At 47.6% G+C, this 27,300-nt stretch overlaps 3 protein-coding genes across 11 annotated transcripts in view; 2 read left to right on the top strand and 1 right to left on the bottom strand.

Annotated features, from left to right (window-relative positions):
• Positions 1 to 7,937, top strand: part of RBM39 (RNA binding motif protein 39) — a 30,619-nt gene extending 22,682 nt beyond the window's left edge. For 6 of the 8 annotated variants that reach the window (XM_064674354.1, XM_064674353.1, XM_064674356.1 and 3 more), the window contains 5 exons: positions 2,732 to 2,764; positions 3,891 to 3,966; positions 4,110 to 4,215; positions 6,770 to 6,848; positions 6,939 to 7,937. In XM_064674354.1, coding sequence (XP_064530424.1) covers positions 2,732 to 2,764; positions 3,891 to 3,966; positions 4,110 to 4,215; positions 6,770 to 6,848; positions 6,939 to 7,039 — 395 coding nt within the window. In that variant the 3' untranslated portion in view covers positions 7,040 to 7,937. Of the gene's footprint in view, positions 1 to 2,731; positions 2,765 to 3,890; positions 3,972 to 4,109; positions 4,216 to 6,769; positions 6,849 to 6,938 lie in introns of those variants that run through there. The other 2 variants (XR_010434953.1, XR_010434952.1) reach the window with 1 other exon arrangement.
• A 1,552-nt stretch (positions 7,938 to 9,489) lies between these two features.
• Positions 9,490 to 11,821, bottom strand: ROMO1 (reactive oxygen species modulator 1). The gene is made up of 3 exons (XM_064674362.1): positions 11,716 to 11,821; positions 11,174 to 11,304; positions 9,490 to 9,681 (listed from the first exon to the last, which is right to left on the bottom strand). The coding sequence occupies exons 2-3, from the start codon at positions 11,302 to 11,304 to the stop codon at positions 9,573 to 9,575; spliced, it is 240 nt and encodes a 79-aa protein (XP_064530432.1). The 5' UTR covers positions 11,716 to 11,821; the 3' UTR covers positions 9,490 to 9,572.
• On the top strand, positions 11,789 to 25,104 carry NFS1 (NFS1 cysteine desulfurase). Of its 2 annotated transcripts, none has more exons than XM_064674359.1 (13): positions 11,789 to 11,941; positions 12,040 to 12,107; positions 12,822 to 12,938; positions 14,172 to 14,255; positions 14,913 to 15,065; positions 15,194 to 15,287; positions 17,788 to 17,922; positions 19,290 to 19,447; positions 20,805 to 20,910; positions 21,067 to 21,148; positions 22,557 to 22,640; positions 22,762 to 22,851; positions 23,342 to 25,104. In XM_064674359.1, exons 1-13 carry the CDS (start codon positions 11,824 to 11,826, stop codon positions 23,403 to 23,405), a joined length of 1,353 nt encoding a protein of 450 aa, XP_064530429.1. In that variant the 5' UTR covers positions 11,789 to 11,823; the 3' UTR covers positions 23,406 to 25,104. The 2 variants fall into 2 exon arrangements, with proteins under 2 accessions (XP_064530429.1, XP_064530430.1); XM_064674360.1 differs by having other exon boundaries at positions 11,800 to 11,936; positions 12,041 to 12,107.
• The last annotated feature ends 2,196 nt before the right edge of the window (positions 25,105 to 27,300 follow it).

Here is a 27,300-nt window from a genome sequence, read left to right as displayed (position 1 = left end):
GGCAGAGCAGCCATAGCAGAGCTCTTCTCCCTGAACTTTGGGCTCCTGTCGATGGGGAGTTAGTAAGCCAGAGAAGTGGGTAGCACAGGAAGTACAAGGTGTGTAAAGAAGCTGGCTCAGAGAAAGAGGGACTTTTTCCAGGTGAAAGCTGGGAAGGTTAAAGGCTGTTACTGAAGCCAAAATTCAGGTGTTGGGCTTATCTTGTTTAGTACTTACATGAAAAGCAACGGTGAACAGTGGGGGTGAGGTGAGTGAACACAGAGGTGCTGTCAGTAAGAGGTTATTGAGGTGTTATATAATGTTCACCTCTTCGTGGTTAAATCAATTTCCAGTTCTGTAGCCTGGGAGCTGAGCAGTGAAAGGTTGCCCAGGAGGAGGAAAATACCTAAATAGTGCAGTTTGGGTGACAGGGTATGACCTGGCAGCTGACGCACTGCCAAGGTGAGCTGTGCTCCTACAGGCAGGACACTGAGCACCTGAGCCACACACCCACAAACAGTTCTGATCAGCCACCTTCAGGAGGGATTCAGTCAAGCTAAAATAGGGAAGGTAAAGAATCAGGTCTGGAGACCTGAGAACTTGGCCATTATTCCCATGGAAAAAATTCCAGCAGGAAAAGGATAGTTGTAGCTGTGTACCCTGTTCTCTGTCTGAACATGTGAAACTTAAAATATTCAGGCTATAGAACATTCCTCTAATGCTTTCTGGGGCAAAGTATTCCATCCTGGTGGAAGGAGCTGTCTGTTTTTGGAAGAGATTGAGATGGTGTGCTGCCCAAGAAGGAGGAATAGGTGTTATCATATGAGACCTCTGTTTGTTCTCTGTTCTCCTCACAGTAATGGCTTGGGACACTGGGCATTACCTGCAGGCTTTGGCCTATTTAAAGCCATCTGGATTTCAAAATAAACACACAACTTCATTTTGTTTTTAGACACAAAGTGTTTGGTAGCTGTTTCTATATTTCTGCTTTCTCTGTGCACTGAGCCTGTACTCCCATCATGCCAAAGAGGTTATATACAGAACATACTGGAAAAGTTACTTAGATCTGAACTTGACAGATGTATTAATTTTAATTTTCACATATTATTTAAAATTACGTGTAGGGAAAGAGTTGACGGTAAAGAGAGACAATGAATTTCTAAATTCTGAGTGATTTTAGAAGGGAGAGGAAAGGACTATTCTTCAGCCACGAGCAACAATTCAGTGAGTTGATGAAAGATTTGGTGATCAGCGGGTTATGTTTCAGAGGTGGTAGATAATTAACTGATAAAACTGTTGCACAAGACAGCGGTAGCTGATTTTTTTCTGTGTTTACAACTGTTCTGGCTCTTGGCCCTGGACAGAATTTGCACTGGTGGTATGTGCAGATTTGGGGCAGGAATTCTGGAGCATTCGGCTCTAGAGCCCCAGCTGGCCCACACGGACAAGTTCAGCTGGACATGATGTGCCTGTGCAGTTGGGTCAGAACTGCAGAGGGAGAGTGTCTGTCCTCATGGAAACTGAGGGAGTTCAGAGATTTTAAACACCTTTGTTTTCAAAAGTAACTAGGTAATTAGTTACAGATTTGGCCAAATCCATGCAGTTTCTGCAGAGAATACAGGCTAAGATAGCCTTTGCTATTATGATACTTCCACTCTATGGAGGTGAGGTTTTCTTTGTGTTCAGATCTGGATGGAAAACATGCCAAATGTAGCCAGCTCTTGTTACAGCTTGGCCTTCAGAGCTTGCTCCTTCCAGTCTTGCTTTTCAGAATGTGTTCTTAGGAGGGTATTTGGGAAGGCACTTGAGGAAGATAGAAAAAAAATCACTCCTGTTGGTTCTCCAGTGTTGTCGAGGAGGGTTTATTAGAAAGGGAAAAAGTATGTTCATACTTGATGCCCTCAGGTGTTCCCAGGTAAGCTTGGAAGCTTGCTTGGTGTCTATCACTTTGCTGCTCTCTAAACCAGTGAATTAAGATGATGGTTTACTTCAGTCTTCTCCTCGTGTCTCTGTGCTAAATGGAACATTATTGAAGGGGCTTATGCTTGCAGTTCTTGAATTCTGAAGTTTGCTATTCATTTTGAGATGTTGAGTGTTGAAGTCATGGCTAGAAAGTCTGCATTTGTTTGATCCCATCACTTCCAGTTGGGACAGCTGTATGTTGCTAAACAAGTAAGCAGTGTTTTTTAGGCAAATTAAATGTTCTCAGCTCTTGAAAATGTTTTGAATTTGAAAAATACCGAAGGTTCTTTCGTCATTGTGACATCTATATGGAAAGATAGCAGGGGAAATATCACCTCATTCTACTCAAAATGAAATTTGATAACTGCTTTGAGAATGTCAGGTTTCTATAACTGTGCTTAACTGCTTTCTGTTAATAAAGATGTCAAACCTCTATTGCCTGTCAGAATTGCTGTAATTGTTTTCTCATGGAAATAAATTGTAAAGAGTTCAAGCACAGCAAAGGCAAGAAGAGGATGATAAATTGAATTAAAGGACATGGTCATGTCCTTTAAGGTGTTGTTTCTCTTTGACATACGCTTACCTTTGTGGTCATGGAATCTGTCAAGTACAGAATCTCCCAGCTGAGGAGCTGAGATTAGTGAAGGTACTCACAGCTAGAGAGGAACTGTGAGAGTGGGTTGAGGCACTTGAATAAGCTCTTAACCACAGAAATACAAGCTAAACAACCTGACTGGCAGGCAGTGATGCTACCAAGCATACTAATTAACTTCTCTGTATTTTTCTTTAGATTTACAAACAAGACTGTCCCAGCAGAATGAAGGTAAACTAGCATTTGATGTGAGTTGTGATTAGTAGGTCTTGTTGCAGATGGCTGTAAATGAAATGCTTGTGGTGCAGAGTTTGCCCACACTGAGGCCTTGTGTTCTGTAGGTGTCCCTGGGGAGTCATGCTGTGATTGATTTTTTGACTGGAAATCCTTCATAGCATTTGCTCTGTGTTGGTGACATTCCCCAGCCATGTGTTAGTCCAAGAAAACGTGTGGGGTGGTGTTTGTGGGTTTAGGTGTGGCTGGGTTGGGGGTGTTCTCCTTGCTTAGAGGGGTCATTTGAGAATCAGGAGCTGGGGTTTCTGTCTCTGAGTTGTTCATTATCTGACTACACAACCCAAAATATCTGCAGTGCAGGGGGAGAGGGACGTTATTCCAGCTCCACTGACAGAAGCTGCAGCCTGTGGAAGGGCACCTGTGGGACAGTGTTTAATGATGACTGGCATGATGAGCAGCAAGAAATGACAAGTAGTAATTCCACAGTTACAGGGAAGGAGTATAAATTTATCCTGCAGTTAAATGTTCATAATTTTTGTTGTCAAATGTTACCTATAATCTGCATTTTCAAGGGACAGAAGTGCAGATACACTTTTGAAGCATAATTCAACGTGCTTAAAACAGGTTTTGAGAATTCACCAAGGTCTCTGTCCCTTGCTGTGCAGTCAGCTGGGGAGGTGCCACTCTGTCCTGAGCTGCTACTGAGCTTCCGTGAGGAGCAAAACATTATGCTTCTGGCATACAACTCAGGCAGACATTTTAGATGCAGGTGAAGATGCATGTGTGTCTGCCTTTTAATGTTTACATGGAAAATCTGCCAAAATCAATGTACAGGATTATCTTTTCACTTTTCACCTTCAACTGTGGTTCATATGTGCCGGTGTTGGTATTGATCAGTTTAGATGGATCTATCATTGGTAGTGTTTCCTTATGAGTTTTGCTTTCCCGCCTTCAATTTCTGTTTAGTCAGAACTGTTTCTGCCACTGCTGAATGCTGGGATTTTAAACAGATAGGAGATACTCATTTAAATTACAGCCACACATAGTGGGTTCGTAGATATGTTACTGGTATTTTTTTTCCATTTGTAGATATTTTACTGGTATTTTTTTTCCATTGCAACAGTTCTGGCTGCAGCTGCTTCTGTACAACCACTTGCAACACAGTGCTTCCAGCTTTCCAACATGTTTAATCCTCAAACGTAAGTGACTTGTTGTGTGGCATTTGTTGATGACTTTTACATGTGAGAAAGAAATCAGAATGTTGCAAGAGTGTGTTTAATGGGTTTGGGCTGGATTTTGTCTGAGTGAAATCTCTGTCCTGTTTTTCCTGCCCCCCATACAGTGAAGAAGAAGCTGGCTGGGACACAGAAATTAAAGATGATGTGATTGAGGAATGTAACAAACATGGAGGAGTTATCCACATCTATGTAGACAAAAACTCAGCTCAGGTATGCCTGGTTCTGGGGGGACACTGAGCAGCTCTGTTAGCAGCTCTGTTGCTTTATTTTGTCTAGAGGGAGCATTACAAATATGGAGGTTTTCCCTAAACAGAACCTAAATTTCTTGAAGCAGTGTTGCAGTTTGTCCAGGATGTTGGTGGTTCCCTCCTGTTGTGTATCATGGTGTGTAACTGATGTGGGTATGAGCAGTTTGCTGCTGCTGCTGCTCTTGCAGATTTACCCAGCTGAAGTTTTGTGGCTGAAGAGTAGTGACCAGTTCAGTTCAGGCATTTGGCTTTTCCTTTAAGCTGTGCATTTCCCCCACGTCAGGGACTTCCAGTTTCCTCTTTCTAGAGAGCCCAGGCTTCAGCACAGAGGGCCCCTGCTGCAGCAGAATTGAGGTGTGCAGGAAATGTGAGCCTCAGCCCAGGCTTGGGAACAGTTGTGGTCACTGGTGTTGTTAGAGCCTTGCAGGGGACAGTCTGAGGGCCTGGAGCTAGAGAAGGGAATTCCAGGTTCATACCTGCATCTTAAACGGGTGAATATGTTTTTCTTCACTGTGTTGGCACAATCCCCGGATTGGTTACCTCTTCCCTGTATTTCAGCTCTTAGAATATATAAACTGTGGAAGGTCTGTAAATAAATTTGGCCACCTGGAACTCCTTTTATAAAGAATTCAGAGCCCAGACTGAAGTTCAGTTTTCAGATGGTCTCACAGTCAGGCTGGTTTCTACCCTTCAGACCCTGGAGGTGTCCTGTTGTGTTCCATGCTGTGGTGTGAGGCTGGAACCCACCCTGCTGTCCCAGTCTGTTCAGGTGGGGTTGGTCTGCCCTGGTGATGCACTTGGCACTCACTGACCATTGCTGTCCTTGTGCAGCTGCCACAATGTCACCTGAAACACTTTTCCACGGGTTACAGAGAGTTTAGATGGGAGCTTCAGTTTAGTATGTAAAACAGTGTCCCTGGCACCTTGTAACCTTCAAGGTCACTGCTGTATTGGACTGCTGGGAGGCAGAAACCTTTCCCACAGTGTGTGTCTGTTACTGTCTGAGAGATCACTGTTCTCTGACAGATAAAAAGACCCAACCAACAGCTCAGAACACCTCCCTGCAAAAGCCCAACTAAACACAAAACAAAAGAAATCATCACACAACCCCACCAAAAATGCACCAGCCCTCAACATCCCTCACATATGTTCTGAGCACGTGGAGCTGCAATTCTGTTTTACCTTAGCAAGTGGATTTAAAACAAAAAACTACAGCTACTGTGTTGTGAGTTAAATGTTTCATAAAAAATGAAACCCATTTTGTTACAGTAGCATAGATATAAAACATTCATATTTAAAAATACTGGATTTGAACCTAAGCTCCCTTGTGCTGCTCTGTTTTGCAGGCTGAGATTCTGGGCACGTTCAGACCTCTGTCCCAGCCAGACTTGCACACTGAGACTGTCAGGGCTTGGCCATGAGGGGTGATTTGTTGTGGATGAAAGGGTTGCAGTCCCAGCTGAGTGCACGGCTGGTGTACTGCACTGGGGGGTCAAGGAAAGGCACAGCTTTGTGTTGCTGTACCTCATTTTGGGGTTTAAGGAGCTTGGGTGCCTTTGCAGAGGAGGCTGAGAGCAGAGCTGTGTGTGTTCATTGCTTAATGCCTTCATCACCAGCCCCTGAGCTCAGGGTCACCCCCTGAGCAGGGAATGAGCTAGATCACCGTGGGAAGAGTTAGGACAGGCTGGCAAAGGCTGCTACAGGGAAGTCTGTTTCTTAATATATTATTTTCCTGAAAAACCTCTTTCAGCTAGAATCTGATCTGGTTCAGGAATTACTGATGGTGGTCTATTTTTAAGCAGGCAGCCAGAAAAATGCCATGCATTACTGTGGGCATCTGTGTGCCTTGGAGTTGTTGGATGTGACTATTGCAGTTCTCCAGATTAGGGAGGCACAGTGCTTGATTTACAGATGGGGAACTCCAGGTATCTCTGGCCAAGTTCAAAGATCAGTCTGTCATTCGCCCTGGGGACCATCTCAGGCCTCCTGCCCTGCTGGGATGGGGTTTTCCCTTTGCCTCAGTCCTTGTTCAAGTAAAGACAGATAGATGCTGAAGTTCATGTAGGAGAATTTTTACAGTATCAGTCTCCCTTGAGGTGCTGTGCGTTCTTCCTGGCCTGGGGAATGGGGCGTGCTTGCTCCTTGTGGAATCGGGCTGGGAGCTCAGACCAGGGAGAGAGGGATCTGTGGCTGAGGTCAGTGGCTCACAGCCCCTGGGGGCAGCCACACCCCGTGTGCTGTCCTCTCTCACAGCCTTCAGGGCCCCTCTAGAGGGCTCTCAGTGAGAGCGGATGAGTGCACGTTGGGCTGTCTTGGAAAATCCTGCTTAGAGAGATGTGGTGCTGCCTTAACTGTTCCCGTGGGGCGGTGCCTGTCAGGGCACTGCCCCCTGCCCCCTTCTCCCCTGTTCCTTCTGTCACTGGTCCATGCCAGCGGGGCAGGTGTGGCCAGGGGCTGGCTGGGGCACAGCCCGTGGACTGTCCCCTCCTCACAGGGTGCCTCGTTGTGTCTTGCAGGGCAACGTGTACGTCAAGTGTCCCTCGATCGCCGCTGCCATCGCGGCCGTCAACGCGCTGCACGGGAGGTGGTTTGCAGGTGGGTGTTTCACGGGCACTTCTCTACTCAGTCACCCCTGGCAGAAATGCCCAGCCACTGATGGTTGTTTTTGTTTGATCCTGTGCTCAGGTAAAATGATCACAGCAGCGTATGTACCTCTTCCAACGTACCACAGCCTTTTCCCAGACTCCATGACTGCAACCCAACTACTGGTTCCCGTTCGACGATGAAGATTAATTTAGTCAGTTTTGTACATAGGTATTTTTTGGAGGAAGATTGAGTTATCTTTTATTTAGATAAAACTAAAGGAAAGGATTTAATGTCATTTTGTGTACACTTCCTGCTACCTTTAAAAATAAAACGAAGTAAGCAGAAATGCAGTGTGTTCATTCTCCCTAACTAGCATTTCCACTGTATACAAAGCTGTTGACTTCTTGTTCTGCCTTGTAATTCTTGTACATTGACTAAGGTGATCCGTAGGAACTGAGAAGTAGCTCATAGATAACAAGTTCTCTGTAAAAGGCAGATGGGACATAATGACATTTTTAATGTTTCACGAGCCTTTCTTTTAATGCAGCAAAGACATTTTACATTTCACTAAATGTGGGTGATCTGCTCAAGGGCAATATCGGAGAGAGACTGGATGAAGGGACATATTTAGTGTTTTGTACAAATGAAAAATCCAAAAGGCTACTGAAGGCTGACTGCGGCAGCTACTCAGCTTGCTTTGTGCTGAATAATTGGTAAGAATAGAAGGATTGAAGGGGTTTATTTCTTGATGGTAACTTTTGATTAATGTATCTGTAAAAGTTTCTTTGTAAATACTGTGAGGTGTGTCTAAGTTTCCAAACAAAACGATCTCTGCATTTCCGGATGAGTTTCCACGTGTGCAGTGAGGCAGAGCTGACAGATTCCAGCCAAGGCTGAAAAGGGGTAGGAAATACAGAAACGTGTTTTGTTCTGGTTGCATATAATCTTTGCTCTTTTTAAGCTCTGTGAGCTCTGAAATATATTTTTGGGTTACTTCAGTGTGTTTGACAAGACAGCTTGATATTTCTATCAGACAAAGACTTTCATATTGCAACAATCTTTGTAAGAACCACTCAAATAAAATTCTCTTAAAAAGGCCTTCATGAAGCTTTATTTCTCTGCTCTCCCACTGTGACTTAAGCAGTGTGTGCTGTGGCCTGCAAGTGAGTGATGGGTGCTGTGCAGTGGTGGATGTCAGGGATACCACTGCAGGTATCCCAGGTGGAGATTCGTGGGATACCACGTGCTCAGAGCACATGCAGGAGCTGGTTCCTGCTGTTCCCAACCCTCTGCTCTGTCACCGTAGTTGTTGAGGACCTGGGCACAGCTCACCCTCCTCAGGCCTGCTGGAAGTTCATCCCAGAGCTGCCTCCCTCCTGCCTCCCTCCCTCCACCCCCATCATTCACAAGTGGTTGGCAGTCCTGGAGCTGGAGGAATCGGTTACACTGGCTTTCGCTCTGCTTTCTGGAGGGAGCCTCCCCTGTGCTTTGCCCTTCCTACCCCTGTCCAGCCTCCCTGGCCCTTCTAACCACTCAGAAACTGTTTGGCCAAGGTGGAGAGTATGGAGTGAGAACATTCCTCCTGGTGGGGGAAGGAGGCTCGGCAGGCAGTGCAGGGATCGTGCTGCTGTTCCCAGAGCACTGGGATGACCAGCTCTCCAGCAGGGCCATGTGTAGCTGTGCCTGAGCTGCAGTGGGGCAAGGGACTGTCCTCAGCAATCCAGGAACTGGGAGCAGGTGACTGGAGGGAGCACAGAGGTGGGGAGGGGCCAGGAAGACACTACAGGAGGGTCTGGGGGTTGGTGACACAGCTGCTCTCTGGCTGTGCTTGAGCTTTCTTTTTTTAGTGTCCAGTATTAGTCCCTCAGTGCCAGCTGGAGCCGTGGCTGAGCCCATGGCAGCAGGCTGAGAACAGGCTCTGAGTGCTGGATTGGTTCCACCTTAAAAACAGGGAAAAAGGCACCTGCACCAGGTCAAGGCTGTACAGGTGCTGGCTCAGGCAGTGCTGCCACTCATCTGTCTCCTCAGAAAGAACTAAGGCAGGAGCAGAAAGAAGCCTCGTTTCAAAAGGCAAGTACTGGCACATTGCAACACCAGCCGCCATTTCCTAGGTCTGCTGCAGGCAGTGCTTTGGGGCCAGGGAATGGTGGGAGGGATTCCCAGCTCTCCCAGGGAAACACTGCACACTGTGGGCCTGCTAAGGCAGGTTGTAGGAAAAGGCTCTTTCTGGGAGCACAGCTCCTACAGCCTGCCTGGGTCCTGGGGTCCCCACTCTGTGAGGGTACCTGCCCTTTGTCACCTGGAACTCAGAAATGGGACCGGCTCCAACCCACCTTTTTTGCAAGAGGTGAGAAATTCAATCAGTAATCTGAATTAGCCACCCAGTAAACTTTCCTAGACTCAAGAATGCTTGAAAGCAATGGAGCTGCTCCACATCCACATGGGGAATATGAGCTGCCCAAGTGCCAAAGGGAGACCTGTGTATGCTGTACTTACACTGGTGAAACAGGAACTTTAATGCAGTACCAAGGATGATTAATTCTCATTGTCTTGGGAGTAAATGATGAGAGGAAAGTAGAACTTTAGTAAAAAGCATGTTTACAATAGAGCATGGAGGGTGGGGCTTTGCTGTTTCATGAAGAGCTCTCACTTCCAGGTATCTAAAGATTTTATTATGGTACAGAGGAGGAATGGCTGGGCAGGGGCACTCTGGGATACATCCCAAAGTCGAGGCTAGCAGCGTATCCCCATACCAATGGCCATGAATGTCCCAAACGTCCCACCGCTTTGCATCATCGTTTTGCCAACTCCACCCATCAGCTCTCGTCCTCTCATGCCAATCCTGAGATAAAGAAAACCAGGGAATTATACAGAAGCTGAAACCTGACACGTCACAGACAAGCAGCAGAAAACATGGGAGACAACCAGCTCATGGTTACAAATGAGCTAAATCAACCTAAATCTGTGCAGTGGTACCTCTCCTACCCCCGACACTGTTTGTGGTGCCCTGTGCTTGAGCTGCTGCTTCAGCTACTGCAGGGGCTCCTGAGTGACCCTCACCCATGGCCCATGTGTATTTTTTCCTGCAGTGGAACCCTCCTGCCACGCCACAGCAAGAACAGCTTTGCATCTTAGTGCCCCAAATACCCTTAATATAGGAGAAAAAAAAATTGTGCTGTCCCAGTTTTTGACTTGCAAGAGAACAAAAAGAGTTGTCTGAACTACTGTATTGCCATCCTGTCTGGATGCAATGGCAGTGCCTTTAATACCACCAACTTAAAATTAACTTCCTATTTACTACTGATTGTGTTTTTAATATGAGAGACACCTGAAATGCGTTAAAAGTGTCCAGAGGTGTTTCTGGTCTCCAGTTCTCACCTACCTGAGGTCTGACTGAAACAAAAAGAATTGTTCTGTCTCAAGAAGCTCTTGTAATATTTGGCTTTTAAGCACTGCAGTGACTTTAGGGTCTAAAGAATTTCATGCACTTGATTCTTAAAACATGAGATTTTCCCTCAGAAATGGTACAGCAGAACCACTATAACTGCTTCTTCTAAATCCCCAAAATCTGTATTTTCTGCCAGCATTGTGACACTTAGAAATACCCTCTGGGAACTCAGATCAGAAAAACATCAAACTTCCACTGGATTAGACTTCATGCCTTTTCGTCCTGTGTTTAATCACAGGTGAAAACCCTGGAGCGGAAGGAGTTGTGCAAAGTATGAAAGAGCTGACTGCAGTGGTTCCTTCTCAGAGGTGATGTGCAAAGCCAGTCAGCAGTGCCAGAGTGAACCCAGAGCAGTGAGTGTGGTGTTTCCATGCTGGTGAGCCCCAGGGAAGGTGGAATGTTGTCCCTCTCTGATGGACAGTGGGGCTGTGCCAGTGCCAGCCACGCTCTGCCCACACTCCTGAGCTCATACTTGGGGTCAGTTCAGTAACTGCCCCTGTGCAAAGTGACCACAGTGCAGACACTGGGAGCCTGCAGAGCACCTTGGGAAGCTTCAGGGCCAGGAGAGGGCTGCACACACCATTCATCCAGCTCCCCCCAGAGCTGATCCTCCACAGCCTCAGCTTCCCAACAGGTGGCAGGAAAAGGTCTGTGGAACTGTGACCTCCTGGCATAGGGGTGACCCAGAGGTGACACTCTGCCAGGGCCAGACTCGCCTGGTGGATGCCAGGGCTGATCAGTGTGGCCAGTCTGGAGACCCTGACAAACTTCCACCCACGGACAGCACAGGCCCAGGCCCGGTCCCTTCCCAGCCCCCCAGCAGCACCATTTCGCTCTGGCTGTCGCCCTGTCACCACCCGCCTGTGGCAGCATTTCCTCGGCGTACCTGAGGCAGGAGAACGTGCCGAACAGCGCCCCTGCAGCCATGCCCACGGCAAAGCCCATCATGAAACCCATCTTTATTCTGTCGAAGCAGCTGGGCTGCGACTGCCCGTACGGGCCCACGGTCACAGGCATCTAGAAAAGAAAGGACAAAACCCACAGGCTTTACTGCTTTGTGTAACGGGCCTCCACACCCACCGCGGGCCGGCCCGGGCCCGGAGCTGCAGCGCTGTGCCGGCCCCCGGGCCTGACTCCCCGCCCGCCGTGCAGGAAGGCCGGGCAGGGACTGACGGCCCCGCTTCGCCCCCAGCCAGCTCCTGCGAGCGCCGCGGGGCTGTCCCGGGGCCTCCCCTGTGCCGTCCCCCCGCGAGCAGCGCCCGCGGCCCGGCCCCGGGGGCACAGCGAACCCGCCCTCCCGGAACCCGAGGCCAGGGCGGGGGCTCGGGGCGGGGGCGCCCCGGGAGCGGCGGTCGCCGCTCCCCGCCGGGCCGGGAGCGCGGGGGTGGCCCGTGGGCCCGGCGGGGCTCCCCCTCAGCGCCCCGGTACCTCGCTGGGCCGCTCCGCGCTCCGCCCGGCCCCGCTTCCGGCGCGCTCCTGACGGACCGGAAGGGGCGGCCCCGTGCGCGGCCCCGCCCATGCGCGCGCCCGCCCGCCATGCTGCTGTGGCGGCGTCTGGCGGGGCTGGGGAGCGGCCGCGCCCCGCGGCGGCTCCGGACGGCACCGGGGCAGGCACAGACACAGCCACAGGCAGAGGGACCGGGACCGGGACCGGGTAAGGCCGCGGTCAGGTAGACCCGCTGTCGGCGCAGGGGCGGCCCCGCCGCTCCCGCGCGTCCCTGACAGCAGCTCCCTCCGCTCTTCTCCCCTCAGGGCGAACCGGCGATGGCGACGGCGCCCTGCGGCCGCTCTACATGGACGTGCAGGCCACCACCCCGCTGGTACGGTCCGCGCCGAGCTCGGGCAGCGAGCGGTGCCCGCGCTCACGGTTCTTCCTGAGCGCTCGCCTGTGTCCCGGGCTGCGGGGAACAGGGACATCGGACACCGGCCGTGCCCGGCACGGGGACACCAACTGTGCCCGCACACCGGCCGTGCCCGGCGCGGGGACATGGGGCGGTCCGGGCGCCCCCGGGGGCCGGAGCTCCGCCGGCAGCCCCGGGCGCGGGCAGGGCGGGAGCGCGGCGGGGCTCACAGCGACCCTGCGGGAGTGGCGGCGGCTGCGAGAGGCAGCAGGAGGTTAATTCAACCAAAATACCAGCCTGCCATTTCTCTTGACACTTTAAGACTTTGCATTTCTTCTGCTCAGAAGAAAGGCCGTGTTGGATGGGACTTGGAACGCCCTGGCCTGGGGGAAGCTGTCCGTGCCCATGGCAGGAGGGCAGAACAAGATGAGCCTTCCAAGCAGTCTGTGGTTCTGTTTGCTCAGATGATCCCGTTCTGTGATCGCCTCAGTGCAGATCAAGGGCACAGAACACAATTGCCAGACACTGGTGTTGTCCATAACGTGTAATAACCTCACGTTTTTGAGATCTGGCCTGAGCTAAAGCAAGACACTGCGACAGAAGTGCTGATCCTGCAGTAGGGGGGCATGTCTAGAGGGGACAGAGATGCTTTTCCTTCTCTGTTTCTAAGGCGGGGTGTTTTGTGTCCTGCAGGATCCCAGAGTCCTGGACAGCATGCTCCCATACCTGACAGCCTACTATGGCAACCCCCACTCCAGGACCCACGCCTATGGCTGGGAGAGCGAGGCTGCCATGGAGAAGGCGAGGAGGGTGAGTCTTCATCTTCACAGTCATGGTTTTCCTGCTGGCAAGGACATTCAATGTCAAAAGAACATCAAAAACAATGAAGGAAAAAAGCCTGTTTTCTGTGGGCTGGATTTATCAGCTTCCTCTTTGCTTTACTTTAGTAGATTTTTTTCAAGAAAAAATAGAATCACAGAATATCTGGAGTTGGAAGGGACCCACAAGGATCATTGAGTCCAACTCCTGGCCCTGCACAGGACCATTCCCAAGAGTCACACCCTGTCCCTGAGAGCATTGTCCAAACCCTCCTGGAGCTCTGGCAGCCTTGGGGCTGTGCCCACTGCCCTGGGGAGCCTGGTCAGTGCCAACCACCCTGTGGGGGAAGAACCTTTTCCTGAGATCCAACCTGACCCTGCCCTGGCACAGCTCCAGCCGTTCCCTCAGGCCCTCTCAGTGGTCACAGAGCAGAGGTCGGTGCTGCCCCTCCGCTGCTGCTCGTGGGGAAGCTGCAGAACCCCAGGGAGGTCTGACCTCAGTCTCCTCCAGCTGAACAAGCCAAGTGCCCTCTGCTGCTCCTCATGGCCCCTCAAGGCCCTTCACCATCTTTGTAGCCTCCTCTGCATGTGCTCTTTAATGGCTTTATATCCACATATGGAGGCCCCTCAACCTGCCCCGGGACTTGAGGCTGCCCCAGTGCAGACCAGAGCAGGACAGACCCCCCTCACCCTGCTGGGCCTGATGCCCCCCAGGGCAGGGCTGGCCTTTGGGGCTGCCAGGGTACTGCTGGCTCCTGTTCCACCTGCCTCAGCCCAAATCTCCGACCCCTTTCCCAGAGCCTCTCATTCCCCACTGTGTCCGTACATCCGGGGTTGTCCCTTCCCAGCACTTGCCCTAACAGTGAGATTAGAGCAGCTGAAGTGGCAGAACTCAAAACTTTAGACAAAGATGCCTCAGGAATTTTGGTTTCCTGGGGTCACAAGCGTGATGCTGCAGTGATTGGGCTACTCCATATTTTATCACTCTCCTAATCTTAGTGTGGGTCTTTGTAATTTTTTTTTTTTAAGTGATGTGTAATGGGCTTTTGTCTACTTTTTATCTCTTTTATGACAGGCTGCTCCTTAATACTACTTCTGTAATGACCAGCTGTAATCCCTTTGAGGCTCGAGGGGGTTTTCTTGAAAACATTTTGCTTGTATTTTGCTGTGGTGGATTCACTGTATATTTTCTTAACAAATCGACATTGTATTTCTTTTTAAACAGCAAGTTGCAGATTTAATAGGAGCTGATTCACGGGAAATTATATTTACCAGTGGTGCAACAGAATCTAATAATATGGCAATTAAGGTAAAAGGTTTATACTGATAGTTATTTATGATGTTAAAATTATGCTCTTAAGAACTGTATGCATCTTGAACAGTTTAAATGTTAATATGTTGGAGTAGGTAGCAAATATCTGCATTCCTGGATTTACTCCTTGTGATCCTCTGCTACAACTTGGAGGAAATACATGGAATGTTTTAGTGCACAGGATGTGTTTTTGAGTGTAAAATATTCAATGTTTATCTTACATGCACCAAATACAACATTTCTCCTTATGTAATTAAAATCTTTATCGTGAAATACAGTGGACATGCTGATTAGGAACTTTTTTCTGATGAAGACTGGGTTGTGTTTTAACCTTTAGTATGTGGTTGTTCAGGCTTGTCAGTGTATATGACTCCACATAAAATGTTTTTTAAAAAGTATTTTGATTAATGACATCTGTAACTTCTGTCAGTTAACATTTTCACAGGTTTTTTGAGAAATGAGTTGCTTTGAAAAACGAGTGCTGGTGGAGACACGTAGTGTGGATTATGTGTCAGTACCTTTTAGATTCATGACTTTGGGTCAGACAGGAAAGATCAAAATGAATTATATCAAAGTATTGATTTCTTGTTTCCAGTCATGGCTTTCTTCAGTGGTCTAATGGCCAATTTCTTGTTCACGGATTGTGCCTGACAGGGTGTTGCAAGGTTCTATAAATCCAGGAAAAAGCACATAATTACTACACAAACAGAGCACAAGTGTGTGTTGGATTCTTGTCGTTCCTTGGAAACAGAAGGTTTTCGGATCACGTATCTACCTGTTAAAAACAATGGGCTCATAGATTTGAAGGTAAGTTGTTACTGACAGACAGAAACTGAAAATAGAAGTTGTTTTTCCTTCAAATTGATGCTTAAGAGGACCTTGTGTCCTTTGTGACCTGTTAGTCACAACTTCTGTCCCTCTGAATCTTTCACCAGGAGCTGGAGGCTGCATTCCAGCCAGACACAAGTTTAGTTTCTGTAATGACTGTGAATAATGAAATAGGAGTAAAGCAGCCAATTCATGACATTGGTAAGTACTGTGTAGCTTTCAGATGCCAGCTGAAGTTGCTTCTGCTTCATTTTAGTTGATAATTTCGTCCCCAAGTGGTACTGATGCAAAAGATTAGGTGTAATATACTTAAGGAATAAATAATAATTTAAGTATTTAAAAAGAAAAATATAATGTAAATAAATAAATCTGCTGTCCCAAATAAAAACTGATTTTAAAAGGGAAATGAGAATGAAATTCACTGCTTTTACAGTGAGTGCTACAGCAATTATAGCCTTGAATAGATCAACTGCAGTGTTTCTAGTCTCATTCTGAAACGTATGATGGATGAAAAAATTGCACTGAATAACTGGCCAGATTAAGACTGTGTACTATATCAGTTTATTGAACACTTGTAGTGTTTAAGAGGAGAAATGTGCAGGATTTCAGGTGGGAGAGGATGGTGATCCCCACCCTCCCCCCATATTGCCATACACAGTCATGAACCGTTGGTTTGGAGGCCAAAAGGCTGCTGAAGAGCCAGGTTTCTGGAACAGGAGGTAGGGAGAGGGTGAACCAGGCTCTGAGCAGGCAGATGGAGTGACAGGGATCTCGGAGCAGTTGAAGGGAGACCCTGGAGAGCCAGGGTGGTTGGAGCAGGGAGGGTGAACGGGTGCCTGCACAGCCTGGATGGCACGGTGAGTTGGTGATGAGGTTTCCCATGACAGTGACAAAACATACACACCCCCCTTCTGTCCTGGTTTAACTCCAGGCAGCCCCCAAGCCCCAGCAGCTGCTCACTCATTCCAGATAGGATTAGAAGGGTAAAGGCCAGAGAACTCATGGGTTGAGATAAGGACAGTGTAATAGGGAAAGCAAAAGCCATCACACAAGCAAAGCAAAACAAAGAATTAATTCCCTGCTTCCCACAGTTGGGCAGGTGTTCAGCACCTCCAGGAAAGCCTCATCCCATGTAACATTGACTTGGGAAGAGAAACACCGTCACTCTAAATGTCCCCCCCTTCCTCCTTCTTCCCCCCAGCTTTATATACTGATGCATATGGTCTGGAATATCCCTTGGGGTCAGTTTGGGTCCTTGGCTGTGTCCCCTCCCACATCCCCCCAGCTGCCTCTCCAGTGTGGCAGTATGAGAAGCAGAGAAGACCTTGGCTCTGTGTAGGCCCTGCTCAGCAGTAGCAACATCACTATATTATCAACCTTGTTTTCAGCACAAAACACAGCCCCATCCCAGCCACTCTGAAGAAAGTCAACTCTACCAAAACCAGCACACCTTCATATTCAAGATGTTTCCGTTTTTGGACAGTATTTTGGCTGTGGCTCTGCCCTGGGGTTCGTACTGTGGAGGGTATTGTTTTCTCAGGCTGTGCCAGATATCTTGTGCAGCTGGTTTTCCTCTTGTAGCTGCTGCATTTATTTTTTTCTTCATTAAGCTCAAAGCAGCATTTCCCCCAAGGCTTTTCAAGGTTCTGTTTCTTCCTTGACAACCATTTGACCATCAGTGAATTGTGTATAGGCCTGAGGACTCTTGTTTTCCTGCTGTGCTTACATTGTCAAGGCCATTGCTGCCCCATGCTAAAACACCAGGGATGGCTGGTGCCAGCTGCAGTTCCCACGGGATGTTCTCACAACACCTTGGTAACAGGTCCCACAGGCCAGGCCTGGGCCTTGCAGAGGGAACCTGAGGCCCTGTTAGTGTGAGGCCTGGAGCCTGATATTGCTGATCTTGCTGAAACACAGGAGGACAACTTACCCTGTAAAAAGGATCGTGTTGAACCTCCTGTGCAGAGGAGAGGTCTGGGGTGCAGCTGTGCTAGGTGTGGATTCTGGGGAAGATGAGTTGTGATGTTTTTGATGACAGAAGTAAATAATATTGAAGTTCACTGCCCATGAACAATGTGTTATTTTGTTCCTCAGTGTATTTTAGGTCTGGATGTGAAAACATTGGTGACAGGCTGAGGTGGTAATAATGACCATATGTGAGGACTAGTGACAATTCTGAGAACATTTTCAAGGCTGAGTGTTGCAAAATGTGGAGAGTAGAGGAAAGGGCATAAAAATACTTGGCAAATATAAATGTGAAAGTAAAGCTAGCTTGTACTGGACTGGCGTTGAGAAGAAAAAGAATCAAGAAAAAACCAATTCTGTCCAACTGTGGAGTCATCTCTGTGTGGAAACTTAGATGTCTCATGCAACCATTTGTTCTTAAACTTGGTAGGTGTGAGTTTGGAAACAATCTCACTTCTTAACAGCAGTAGACTTTTTAACTTCTCAGCCGAAGCAATTCACCATAGTCTTGCCTGCATAAACCTGTGCCAAAGCATCAGCTACAGTAGCCCCTGCACAGCTTTAGCCACTTCACTGTAAAAGAAACATCACAGTCCCCATTTCTTCCTTTGTCACCTCAGAACTGGTCCCTCCTGTTGGTTTAGATTCATTGATGCTTTAGATCCATTGTTGGAATCCTTGGGATCGTGGCAATCAGACAAGGTAACGTGGGTTTGCCTTGGTGTCTTTGTTACAGGTGAGATCTGCCGGGAGCGGAAGGTTTTCTTCCACACGGATGCTGCACAAGCAATTGGTAAAATTCCTATGGATGTCAACAACATGAAAATTGATCTGATGAGCATCAGTGGCCATAAAATTTATGGGCCAAAAGGTACTCACTGAAGTGCTCTATAGGGAATTGTTTCCATGCCTAACTTAAGCTAACTGCATAAGGTGTGCAGTCAAAGCTGTTTGTCATGGTGACAGTTACTTAAGCTGTAGAAAACTGTTCTAAGGCTGGTGTTGGATGGGCTCTGGAGCAGCTCAGGCACTGCCACCAGCTTAGAGCTGCAGCCAGTGGATCTCCAGGGCTGATGGGTTGGGGTGGTTTCACCGAAGAAGGAACTGTGGTGTCTAATGGTGGCAGCATTGGAGCAGTGCCTTGTCAGGAGCTTGGTGTGAGGCAGAACTGATGCTGAAATGGTTGAACTGAAATCACTGGGTTTTAGAGCAAAGTTTAGACACAAATGTTACTTGCAATGAGGAGACCAAAAGATAACTGGAAAGTTTAAATTCTTAGTGATTTTGGTTGTTTTCTACTTCCAGTGGCTTCTTTCCCACAACTCCATTTGTGCATCTTCTTTGCAGAATGGGGGTTAAAATCCAACTGTGGATTTTCTAGTTGACTCACAAATACTAAAAGTCCAGGTATTATTGCTGTCACAGTCCATTTAGTTTGTGGCAGTGGGTGTAGAAAGCCAGGAATCAGGTTTGCTGTATTCTCTCTCTTCAGAAACAAAAGGCAGAATTTTGCAGTATGTCTTTTTTTTCTGTGCAAGCTCTCCTGAGAGCTGAAGACAGTCCTTGTCCAGAGGTAATAAGTTCTCAACCAGTAGCTTTGGACAAATGACAGACATAAATTTTCACAACTTATTATGGCTGGAATTTGCAGCTGTTCTTCCCGTGTGACAGTCACTCATTAGGAGTACCAGGGCACACAAAGACATGAAAATTGGGTTTCTAGGCGAGGAGAGGGTGAGATTGACTGGCTGTCAAAACTGGCTCATCTCATCTGCCCACTGCAAATTGCTACCACTGATGAATCTTCCTAATGAGAAGAAAGGGAGAGAACTCCTGGGACTGGTGTGGGCCTGGTAATCCAGGGAAAGGAGTTGGAAGTCAATAAGGGAACTTTATCAGTGAATGAAATATCTGCACATAAAAACTTCATTGCAAGGGGATGAACTTCAGCTGTGCATGGGAATTGTGGGAAGAAAGGGAAGTGATGAGTCCCTGGGTGGCTGAAGCACAGTGGAAAAGCTGAGCTCCCATGGCTGAAGCTCTGGGAGCAGTGGGAACAAACACCATTTTCTAGAAAATAATACAATTCTGTACTCATTTACTACATTTTTCTCCAGTTAAGTGTCCAAGTGTGTGTTTGCTTTGGAAATAAGAAATGTGACCAAACCTGGGAGTCCCTGTCTGTCCATAATTTCCGAGCTGTGGGCACATGGTAAACCAGCTCTCCTTGTTTCCAAGGGGTCGGTGCTCTGTACGTTCGCCGCCGACCGCGCGTCAGGCTGGAGCCCCTGCAGAGTGGGGGAGGCCAGGAGAGGGGACTGCGCTCTGGGACTGTGCCCACCCCTCTGGCAGTGGGGCTGGGAGCAGCCTGTGAGGTGGCACAGCAGGAGATGGAGGTATGTGTGAGAAGGTACTTGTCCTGGGTTCCAGAAAATAATATAACAGCACCGCTTAGGGCTTGGATTCCTTAGGTCTTCTTGTGTCCATGTGCCTGAATTAAATTTGCTTCTCATGCTTTAACATTAAGTGAACTTAATGTTTTGACAACTTCAAGGGTGTTTTTGGGTAATTGGAAGTTCTTTCTAAAGTTTCTTTTTTCTTGAAAAACAAAAAAGGTGACAGTTTTAGTGAAATACAGCTTTATGTGCTTTTACTCACTTCACACGTGTATTAGCAGCATCTCTGAAATGAGTAAGTCATGTTTATAATGTATATTGAAAAAATAAGCCTTCCTAGTCCATTATTGTACCTATTATGTGTAGGTAAGTTCAAGTTCTCTGGAGCTTTGCAACAAAGAATTTATTTTCTTTTTTCCTAGCTTGGACAGTAAAGTTTATTTGCTAGGTCTGGTGTCTGAGCCTCTGTGGGCTGCTGCGTTGGTTTGTGGGCACCAATGCCTTCCTTACAGCTGGAATGTAAAAATCCTTAAATACAGTGCCAGTGGGATGCATGGGTCAGATATCTGCACACGTAGGATCAAGCTTCCTCCCAGGAGACAGGCAGAATTCCATCTGAATCTGAGCTGGGTGGTTATGGAAACTGAGGCTAGAGAGCCTGCAGAGTCCAAATTCTGCACGAGCCTCAGATCTGGTTTCTCTTCCTTGCCTGGCAGAGTCCTGGCATTTCTAAATCAACTGATAGCCTGGTTTTCTTCTAAAGCTTTTCCAAGTGTGCAAACAAGCATGAATTGCGTCGTGTTCTTGTGGCTGTTCTGTGTGCCAGGGCTGATCCCTTCCTGCTCTTTTGGTGCAAGTGACCTCATTTTTCAGTGTAGAACAAGACGCTGCATGTGGGCAGTTCACTGTGCAGGTTACTGCTGGTAAAAGCTGAGCTCGCAGTAGTTTGTGAGTCCATGTCTCTGGTACAGTTGGAGAGCTGGGAAATAAGGAGCCCTTGCCATAATAGGTGCCCTTTCTTGTGGTGCAAAATGCATCATCTTGTGCGTTGCCTAACTTGTCTTTAAACACAACTCTGTGCTTTCATGAAAGGCAGTTTGGCAGCTTGTGTATGTAGATCTTTCTGCATGGTTTGTGACCCCTTTGAAGACTGAGCTAGCTAGGAGCCAGGTGGTTATTCTCTTTTGAAACAGTCACCAGGGCAGGCAAAGTTTGTCAGTTCAAGTCTCAGCTGTGATTTTTCCCGTCTGGCCAACCCCAGTTACTCAAGGCTGCTCGCAGTTGGTGACACGAAGCAGTTTGAGTGAGGTCAGGATGTACACCTTCTTACTTGGGTCTCCTCTGGTTTCTTTGTTAGTATGATCATAAGCGAGTCTCACAACTGGCAGAACGACTGGTGACCAAAATAATGAGTGAAGTTCCCGACGTGGTGATGAACGGAGACCGGGAGCATCGCTACCCAGGTAACAAGCCCTAGAGCTGCCTGGGGCCTCGGGGGTGAAGCTGTGGCTGAAGAATGCCCTTGAGCCACACATGATGCAGGTCCTGCCATGCAGGGGAGGATTTGCCAGAGATGTCAGTTGATGTATTTTTTTTCTATTTTATTTATTTTTATGTAGGATGCATCAATTTATCTTTTGCATATGTGGAAGGAGAGAGTCTTCTGATGGCTCTGAAAGATGTGGCTCTGTCTTCAGGAAGGTAGGTGGAATGTATGGGAAGGGTAGCAGTATGTTTTGGAGAGAAAATAGCATCTGCTAATGGAGGTAAAGACTAAGGAGTGGTCTCTTCTGTGCCCCGTATTTGCATATTCAGTTAATGAGTCAGCCTGGCACTGATTGCATTCTAAGGTGGTATTTAAGGGGCATATTTCTACTGAAGGTCAAATTTACTCATCCTGAAAGAAAAAAACCAAATAAAACCACAAACAAAACCAAACCAAAATCCAAACAAACTCCAACCCCCACCCCACAAAAACCAAGTTACAAATTCGTACCTGCCAGCCCCAGCCTTGCAGACTGGTTACCTGTGATCTGAGTAGCCTTGGCTTGTACTGGTGATACTGTCATTCTAAAGGCCACCAGCATTTGAGCAGCTTCTCTCCTTCAGCAGGATTTAACTGCAATCTCTTGAGGCTGGGCAAGTATCTGAGTTAAATCAGATCATAGTCCCTGTGTTAAATGCAGCAGCAGAAAGGAAACGGCATATGCTTTTATGGAGCTCTGCTGACTACAGGAGTGATGAGTAACATTTCTGTTACCAAGACACTCCTGATGTTTATGATGAAAGGAATGGAGTGTGAGGATGCCCCTTCCTTCCCTCACCTTTGAGAACAAAGCAGTCAGCGTATCCTAATTAGAAACAGGTTGGCATGATGAACAGGGAGAACAAGTCTCCACATGACTGTTCTGTGTCTGACTTGTGTCACGTGAAGATCTCTTCTGAGTTTCTGCTCTGTGCACCAGGGAGCTGTAAATAGCTCTGATTTGTGCTGCATGTGGCTACCTGTTAAAACTGAGTCCCAGGACATAACCAGTTTTCCCTACTGCTTCAAGGTGAAAGTTTTCTCTACTGGCAGCTGTAACTGGATCATCTTGCTCTGGATTCCTCTGTGCCCTGCTTTTCATTTATTTGTTCTGCTGCCAAACAGCAGCTTGTGAAGTCTTTCTTTTTCATTATGTTCCCGGTGTGTTACCTTCTCTGGATAGTTCTGTCTTGGCTCCTTTGTCTTTTTTCCACAGCCTTTTCTTCAGCTACCTCCTAATCCGCATTCTCCATGTCTCTGTGTGGCATTATGTTCATTCTTGCTGCGTTATCTGTGTTCTCTCTCCTTACCTTATGCTCCTAATTTATTACCCCCATTTCCCTTTAATGCCTGCCCCTTCTATTCTTTTTTCTTCATCAATAGAAATATCACTTTTCTTGCCTGTATTCATGGTGGTTTCTAAGAGGCTGGGGAAGCTGATACAGGTTGTTGTAAAGAGTCATAGTCATAAGAAACATCTGTAAGCGACCTGTTCTTTGTTGGAGGAGATTAGTGCAGTGTTACTTCAGTGTAGCACCTGCCTGTGAACAGAAGTGTGACATTTCCCTGCCTTCCCTTTCCCAGTGCTTGCACCTCAGCCTCTCTGGAGCCTTCTTATGTTCTGCGGGCGATCGGAACAGACGAAGACTTGGCTCACTCGTCTATAAGGTGTGTGCTCTGCCCTGATGTTTCCACATGTTCTTCTCTTCTGATAACAGTCAGTGGTGGATTTGTTCCACCCCTCCACATGCACACTATTCTGGTCCTCAATGGTTTTCCTTTGGTTTAGGTTTGGCATTGGTCGTTTCACTACAGAAGAAGAAGTGGATTATACAGTGCAGAAGTGCATACAGCACGTGAAGAGGCTGAGGGAAATGAGGTGAGCCATCCTTACTGGACACAAGGACTTCTTAGGGGTCATAATCATGGGAAGAGTTGGATTTAGTTCAAAGTAATGGTCTGCTTCAAAAATCTGGTGGTGTTTCTGTAAATCAGCAAACAGTGTCCCCAGAGTACGTGATGGGCCTGATTTTAACAGTAGAGACTCATTTTTAAGGAAACAAACCTGAAATCAAACCTTTTCACAGATCCTGCCTTTGTCAGAGAAAGAATACAAGTAGGGCAAGCACGTAGGGCAGTACCTAGAAGGTTCTAATGCAGAGATGGTATTACTGAGTTAGTATAAAAGTTGGTTTATTCAGGTGCAACGGGAAGAGTCGTGACTCATATGACAGTGAAAATGTGAGGGCTCAGTCTGGGCAAAGAGATACCTCCTGATTTCTTGTGTTATTGATCAAATTGTCTGGTTATTGTTGTTGATGATGTTCTGTGCATTTTAGGTAGCCCTTATTTTTCTCCTTTCTTTACAGCCCCCTCTGGGAAATGGTGCAGGATGGAATTGACCTCAAAAGCATTAAGTGGACTCAGCACTGAGAAAACGTCACTATCCATGGACTAGATGTGGATTAAAATGTATTTTTCTGTACATTCTTGAGCAAATTATGCAGCACTTCTGTTTTCTGACACTTGCAATTTGATGGGAGAACTGTGTTTTCTGATCACAAAGTCTAAGAAGCCAAAAATGAAACTAGTCTTTATCATGGAGAAAGGCAGGCTGATCCAACACCCATTGCATTTCCATTGACACACAGAAGTTTATGCTAAAATGCAATTTATTTGGAAATGTATTTTCTGAGAAGATTAAATCAGCAGGTTCCTCTTGGGCCAATGTAATCCTGGCACGGGGTTGTTGCTTCTCAGTGTAACTCATCTCAAGTCGTTGTTGTGTTTGCAGCGCAGACCTGGTGCCAGTTTGCAGTGGTTGAGGTGGGTGTCCTGCACAGCAGTTGGGCTTTGCCTCTCTTTGTCTTGTACTGCTGTAAGCTCTAGATAGGAAGATGCTTGGCATCTCTAGAGGAAAGGGATGTCTCAGTGTGGCTATGTGCCTTCACAGATAAGTTGTATGTGCAGTTAAGAACAATTTTTTTCTGAAATTGAGTATTTTTGGCTCTTTTCCCTGGGTTTTATCTTTTTTTTGTGTGTGTGTACATTAATCCAAAAGATCCTTCTGTGTTCCCAGAGTTTATGATACAATCATGATGCACTTTGCTGTCCCCTCCATTGGTTTTTTCCCATGCAATTTTACCTAAGTAAAGAAAGAATTCTGACCTGACTGGGGGAGGGGATGGGCAGGATCTGTCAGCTTCGGTGGCAGCACCAGTTTGGTGGGAGCACGAGTGGTGGAGGTGCTGGGGAGAGCAGACACGGTGCAATGTCTGAAGTCTGAGTTTTGTGGGGTTTTTGTTGGTTTTTTCTCCCCTTGTCATGAGACCTTTGATGTTACTTGGTTTGCCTGTGGGCCCTTGGCTTCTGTCAGTGCAGGGAGTTGTGCCCAGCTGAGCCTGTATATTTTGTCTGGAGATAAGAACAGATGGCTTTGGAGTTTCTCTGTCTCACAGACTGTACTGCCTGACTGGAGACTGGCATGGGAATCCATTCCCTGCACGTGCTGGGGGAGGTGTCTGTTAAAAAGGGTTTGAGGAGATTAATTCATAGCAGTGTTTCTCCTTTCTTACCTTTGGTGATCTTTCCAGTAGGAAACTGAAGCCTGAATGACAAAGTGCCTTTCTTTCAGTGCATAAGCAGACAGCTCTCCAGTGAGTTGTGCTGATGATGGATGCTGTGTTAGCTGCTGAATTTGATATACCCATAGACAGTAACTTCTCTTTGGGATGGAATCTACCTCGAGGATCAACTGTGTCGTGTAAAAGCCAAAGCTGAGTCTCACAAGGTGGATTGTGTTACAGAAGCTTGTGCATTTTTTTGTTACTAAGGACAGATTTAGTTGTTTGTAATGGAAAGCTAATCCTCAGTTGTTCTATTTGAAATTATTAGGTTTAGCAGTTTTACTGTTGTAGTGCTGGCACCTTATATTTCATCACAACATTTTTAAAATACCGTATGCATAAGTAGGTTTTAGCAGTGTTGTATGGGCTCTGTTTTATCCTTGGGCCATATATATTTTCTGGATTAAGCATGTGATAACGCTTTCCCAGCATGTTTTAGAACTGTATGTTTATGAAATTGTTCTTTGTCTTTCAACAATGATAAAAAATTATAGGTAAGACTTAAAGTTGGCTACTGTCAGTCTTTTCGGATCCGCCTCTCTGGGTGAACCTTGCAGCACCACCAGTAAGTTGCTAAATTGAAGCTTTCATTGGGGAACAGGGAAAGATAAACTCCTAACTTTCTGCAAACACTGTTAGAAGTTCGCTGTCATCAAGATTACATTTGACTTTTGAAGAGTCATTCTTCTCAAACTCTGTGCCTGATCAGGGCTAATTTTTTAAAAAAACTCAAATAGCTTAAACTGTGATTATTTTGAGAAAAGAGAGCCCCAAATCTTGCAGATTCTGACCACTTCTTGTGTGCTAAGATCTAAAATATAAATTCTACATGTAAAGGTTTGGGAAACTCATTCATAGTGGTAACAAATGTTTGTTTGAAAATGTTTATAGGACAAGATGAGGAAAAATGTGTAGTGGAGATACTTTTCTCCATGACAGAAAGAAGTAATGGCAAGGATGAACACCCAGTTGCACCCCACTGAGTGCAGTTAAAGCCTTTGGAGGATGGGATCCTCAGTCCATCCCGCTCTTACCAGTTTGATGCCAGTGGCAGTGAGATATGCCCAGAGCCTGGAGAGGGGTCCCAGGTCACAGGAGAGCAGCTGAAGGGTGGCACAAGGGAATTCCAGCGGCCTCATGGGGGTGGGAAGGGGAGGCAACTTAAATGTCTGTGCAGAGGAACATCCCCTAGGGAATAAACAAGGACCTGATGAGATGCGCCTGTGGGTCCTGAAGGAAGTGGCTGAGCACTATCCATCAGTTTGAAAGTTGTGGCAGTCCAGTGAAGTTTTCAGTGACTGCAAAATGGCAAATGTAACCCCCATTTTTAAAGGGGAAATAAGGAAGACCTGGGTAACTACACCTGCCTGATGGACTGGCTGGCAGTTCTCTGAGAAGGCAGTTGGACACTTGCTGGTATAGTTGGACACTTGCTGGTATAGTTGGACACTTGCTGGTATAGTCTGTCACAGGCATCTGTTCAAGACTTTGCTCCAAGGTGCAGCACAGAGCAGGACCCTGGAGGTGCAAGGACATGTGCTGGGCTGCAGCAGCTGTCCAGGGCAGCAGGATTTGCTCTTCACTGTGCCTTCATGGAAGCTGTGCAGACACAGTCTGGAGGCCCACTGAGGATTTTGGAGTTCGGTCCTGGTTTATTTTTGATGGTCCACACAGTAAACATCACAAGTCTCTCCACCAGACCTTATCTGAGCAACAAAAAGTAACATGGTGACTCATCACATTCCCTAAAAGCTGAAAAGTCCTAGTTTCCTTCTGACCTGGGACCTTCCAGCACTGCCCTTTTGTTACCCAAACCTTCTCCCTGCTGCAGGGGAGCTGCCCTGAGCTGCAGGTGCTTCTGCCACCCCTCACTATCACCATAAATACCAAATAGAATACAAAAATCTGTAAAACTGGGGATAATAGGGAGGACATAAGTGAGTGTGGGCTGTTTCTTGGGAGGGGATGAGGGTGGTAAAGCAGAATTTGAGAGTAGAAAGAGGGAATATACAGGGAAACAAATGCTGGAGCAGGGGGTTATCGTGGTGCTGAGCAGCCCCAGGCCGGACCCCTCTGCCTCGGGAGAGCACACCCATCACAGTCCGGCCCTGCTTTCTGTTGAGAGGTGAAAAACGACAAAGTTAACAGACTTGTTGAGCCCCCAAATCTGCTGCAAAGGGAGGCAGTGGTTTATTTGTGTCCGTTTCTTACAGAGGACTCCACAGGGGGGTTTTCCATCGGGAATGGCCGGTGCTGCCGTGCCCGTGTCCTCAGGGCTGGAGCGCCCGAGGACCCTCAGCTCAGGGCACGGCCTGGTTATCGGGGCTGAGTTCAGTCAGGCCAAGGATAAACACAGCACGGGGCATCGGCCCAGGGGAATCTTTCATTTTAATCCTGCAACTTGCTCCTAAGTGAAGAAGTGAGCCGCTCTCAGGGTTCCTCTGCTCGCTTGAAGCTCAGTGCCCTCTTCAAGTCCGCTTTCCCTCGGCAGCACCACCACTTGCTGTCACTAATTCGCACACGACGCGCCGGCGGGTCGGCGATTGTCGCTGTTGCGGTTCCGGAGGATCTGTGTCTGTTCCTGTTCCGCTCCCGCCCGGCGGCTCCTCCGCGGCCCCTCCTGAGGGCTCTGAGGCTCCGCCCCCGCCCCGCGCACGCGCCGTCCGCGCGCACGAGGCCCCGCCCCCCAGCGCCGCATCGCG

This window comes from Pseudopipra pipra, chromosome 17 (genome assembly GCF_036250125.1).
Source record: "Pseudopipra pipra isolate bDixPip1 chromosome 17, bDixPip1.hap1, whole genome shotgun sequence".
Classification (NCBI taxonomy): Eukaryota; Metazoa; Chordata; class Aves; order Passeriformes; family Pipridae; genus Pseudopipra; species Pseudopipra pipra.
Note: the sequence above shows the minus strand (reverse complement) of the source record. Positions and strands in the feature narration are given on the sequence as shown.

Excerpts from the sequence above, each read along its gene's own strand:
- ROMO1 (XM_064674362.1), bottom strand. The coding sequence starts at position 11,304 with ATGCCTGTGACCGTGGGCCCGTACGGGCAGTCGCAGCCCAGCTGCTTC. Across the intron at positions 9,682-11,173 it reads GGCACGTTCTCCTGCCTCAG|GATTGGCATGAGAGGACGAG; the intron begins GTACGCCGAGGA and ends TCTTTATCTCAG.
- NFS1 (XM_064674359.1), top strand. The coding sequence starts at position 11,824 with ATGCTGCTGTGGCGGCGTCTGGCGGGGCTGGGGAGCGGCCGCGCCCCG. Across the intron at positions 12,939-14,171 it reads CCATGGAGAAGGCGAGGAGG|CAAGTTGCAGATTTAATAGG; the intron begins GTGAGTCTTCAT and ends CTTTTTAAACAG. Across the intron at positions 15,288-17,787 it reads GCAGCCAATTCATGACATTG|GTGAGATCTGCCGGGAGCGG; the intron begins GTAAGTACTGTG and ends TCTTTGTTACAG.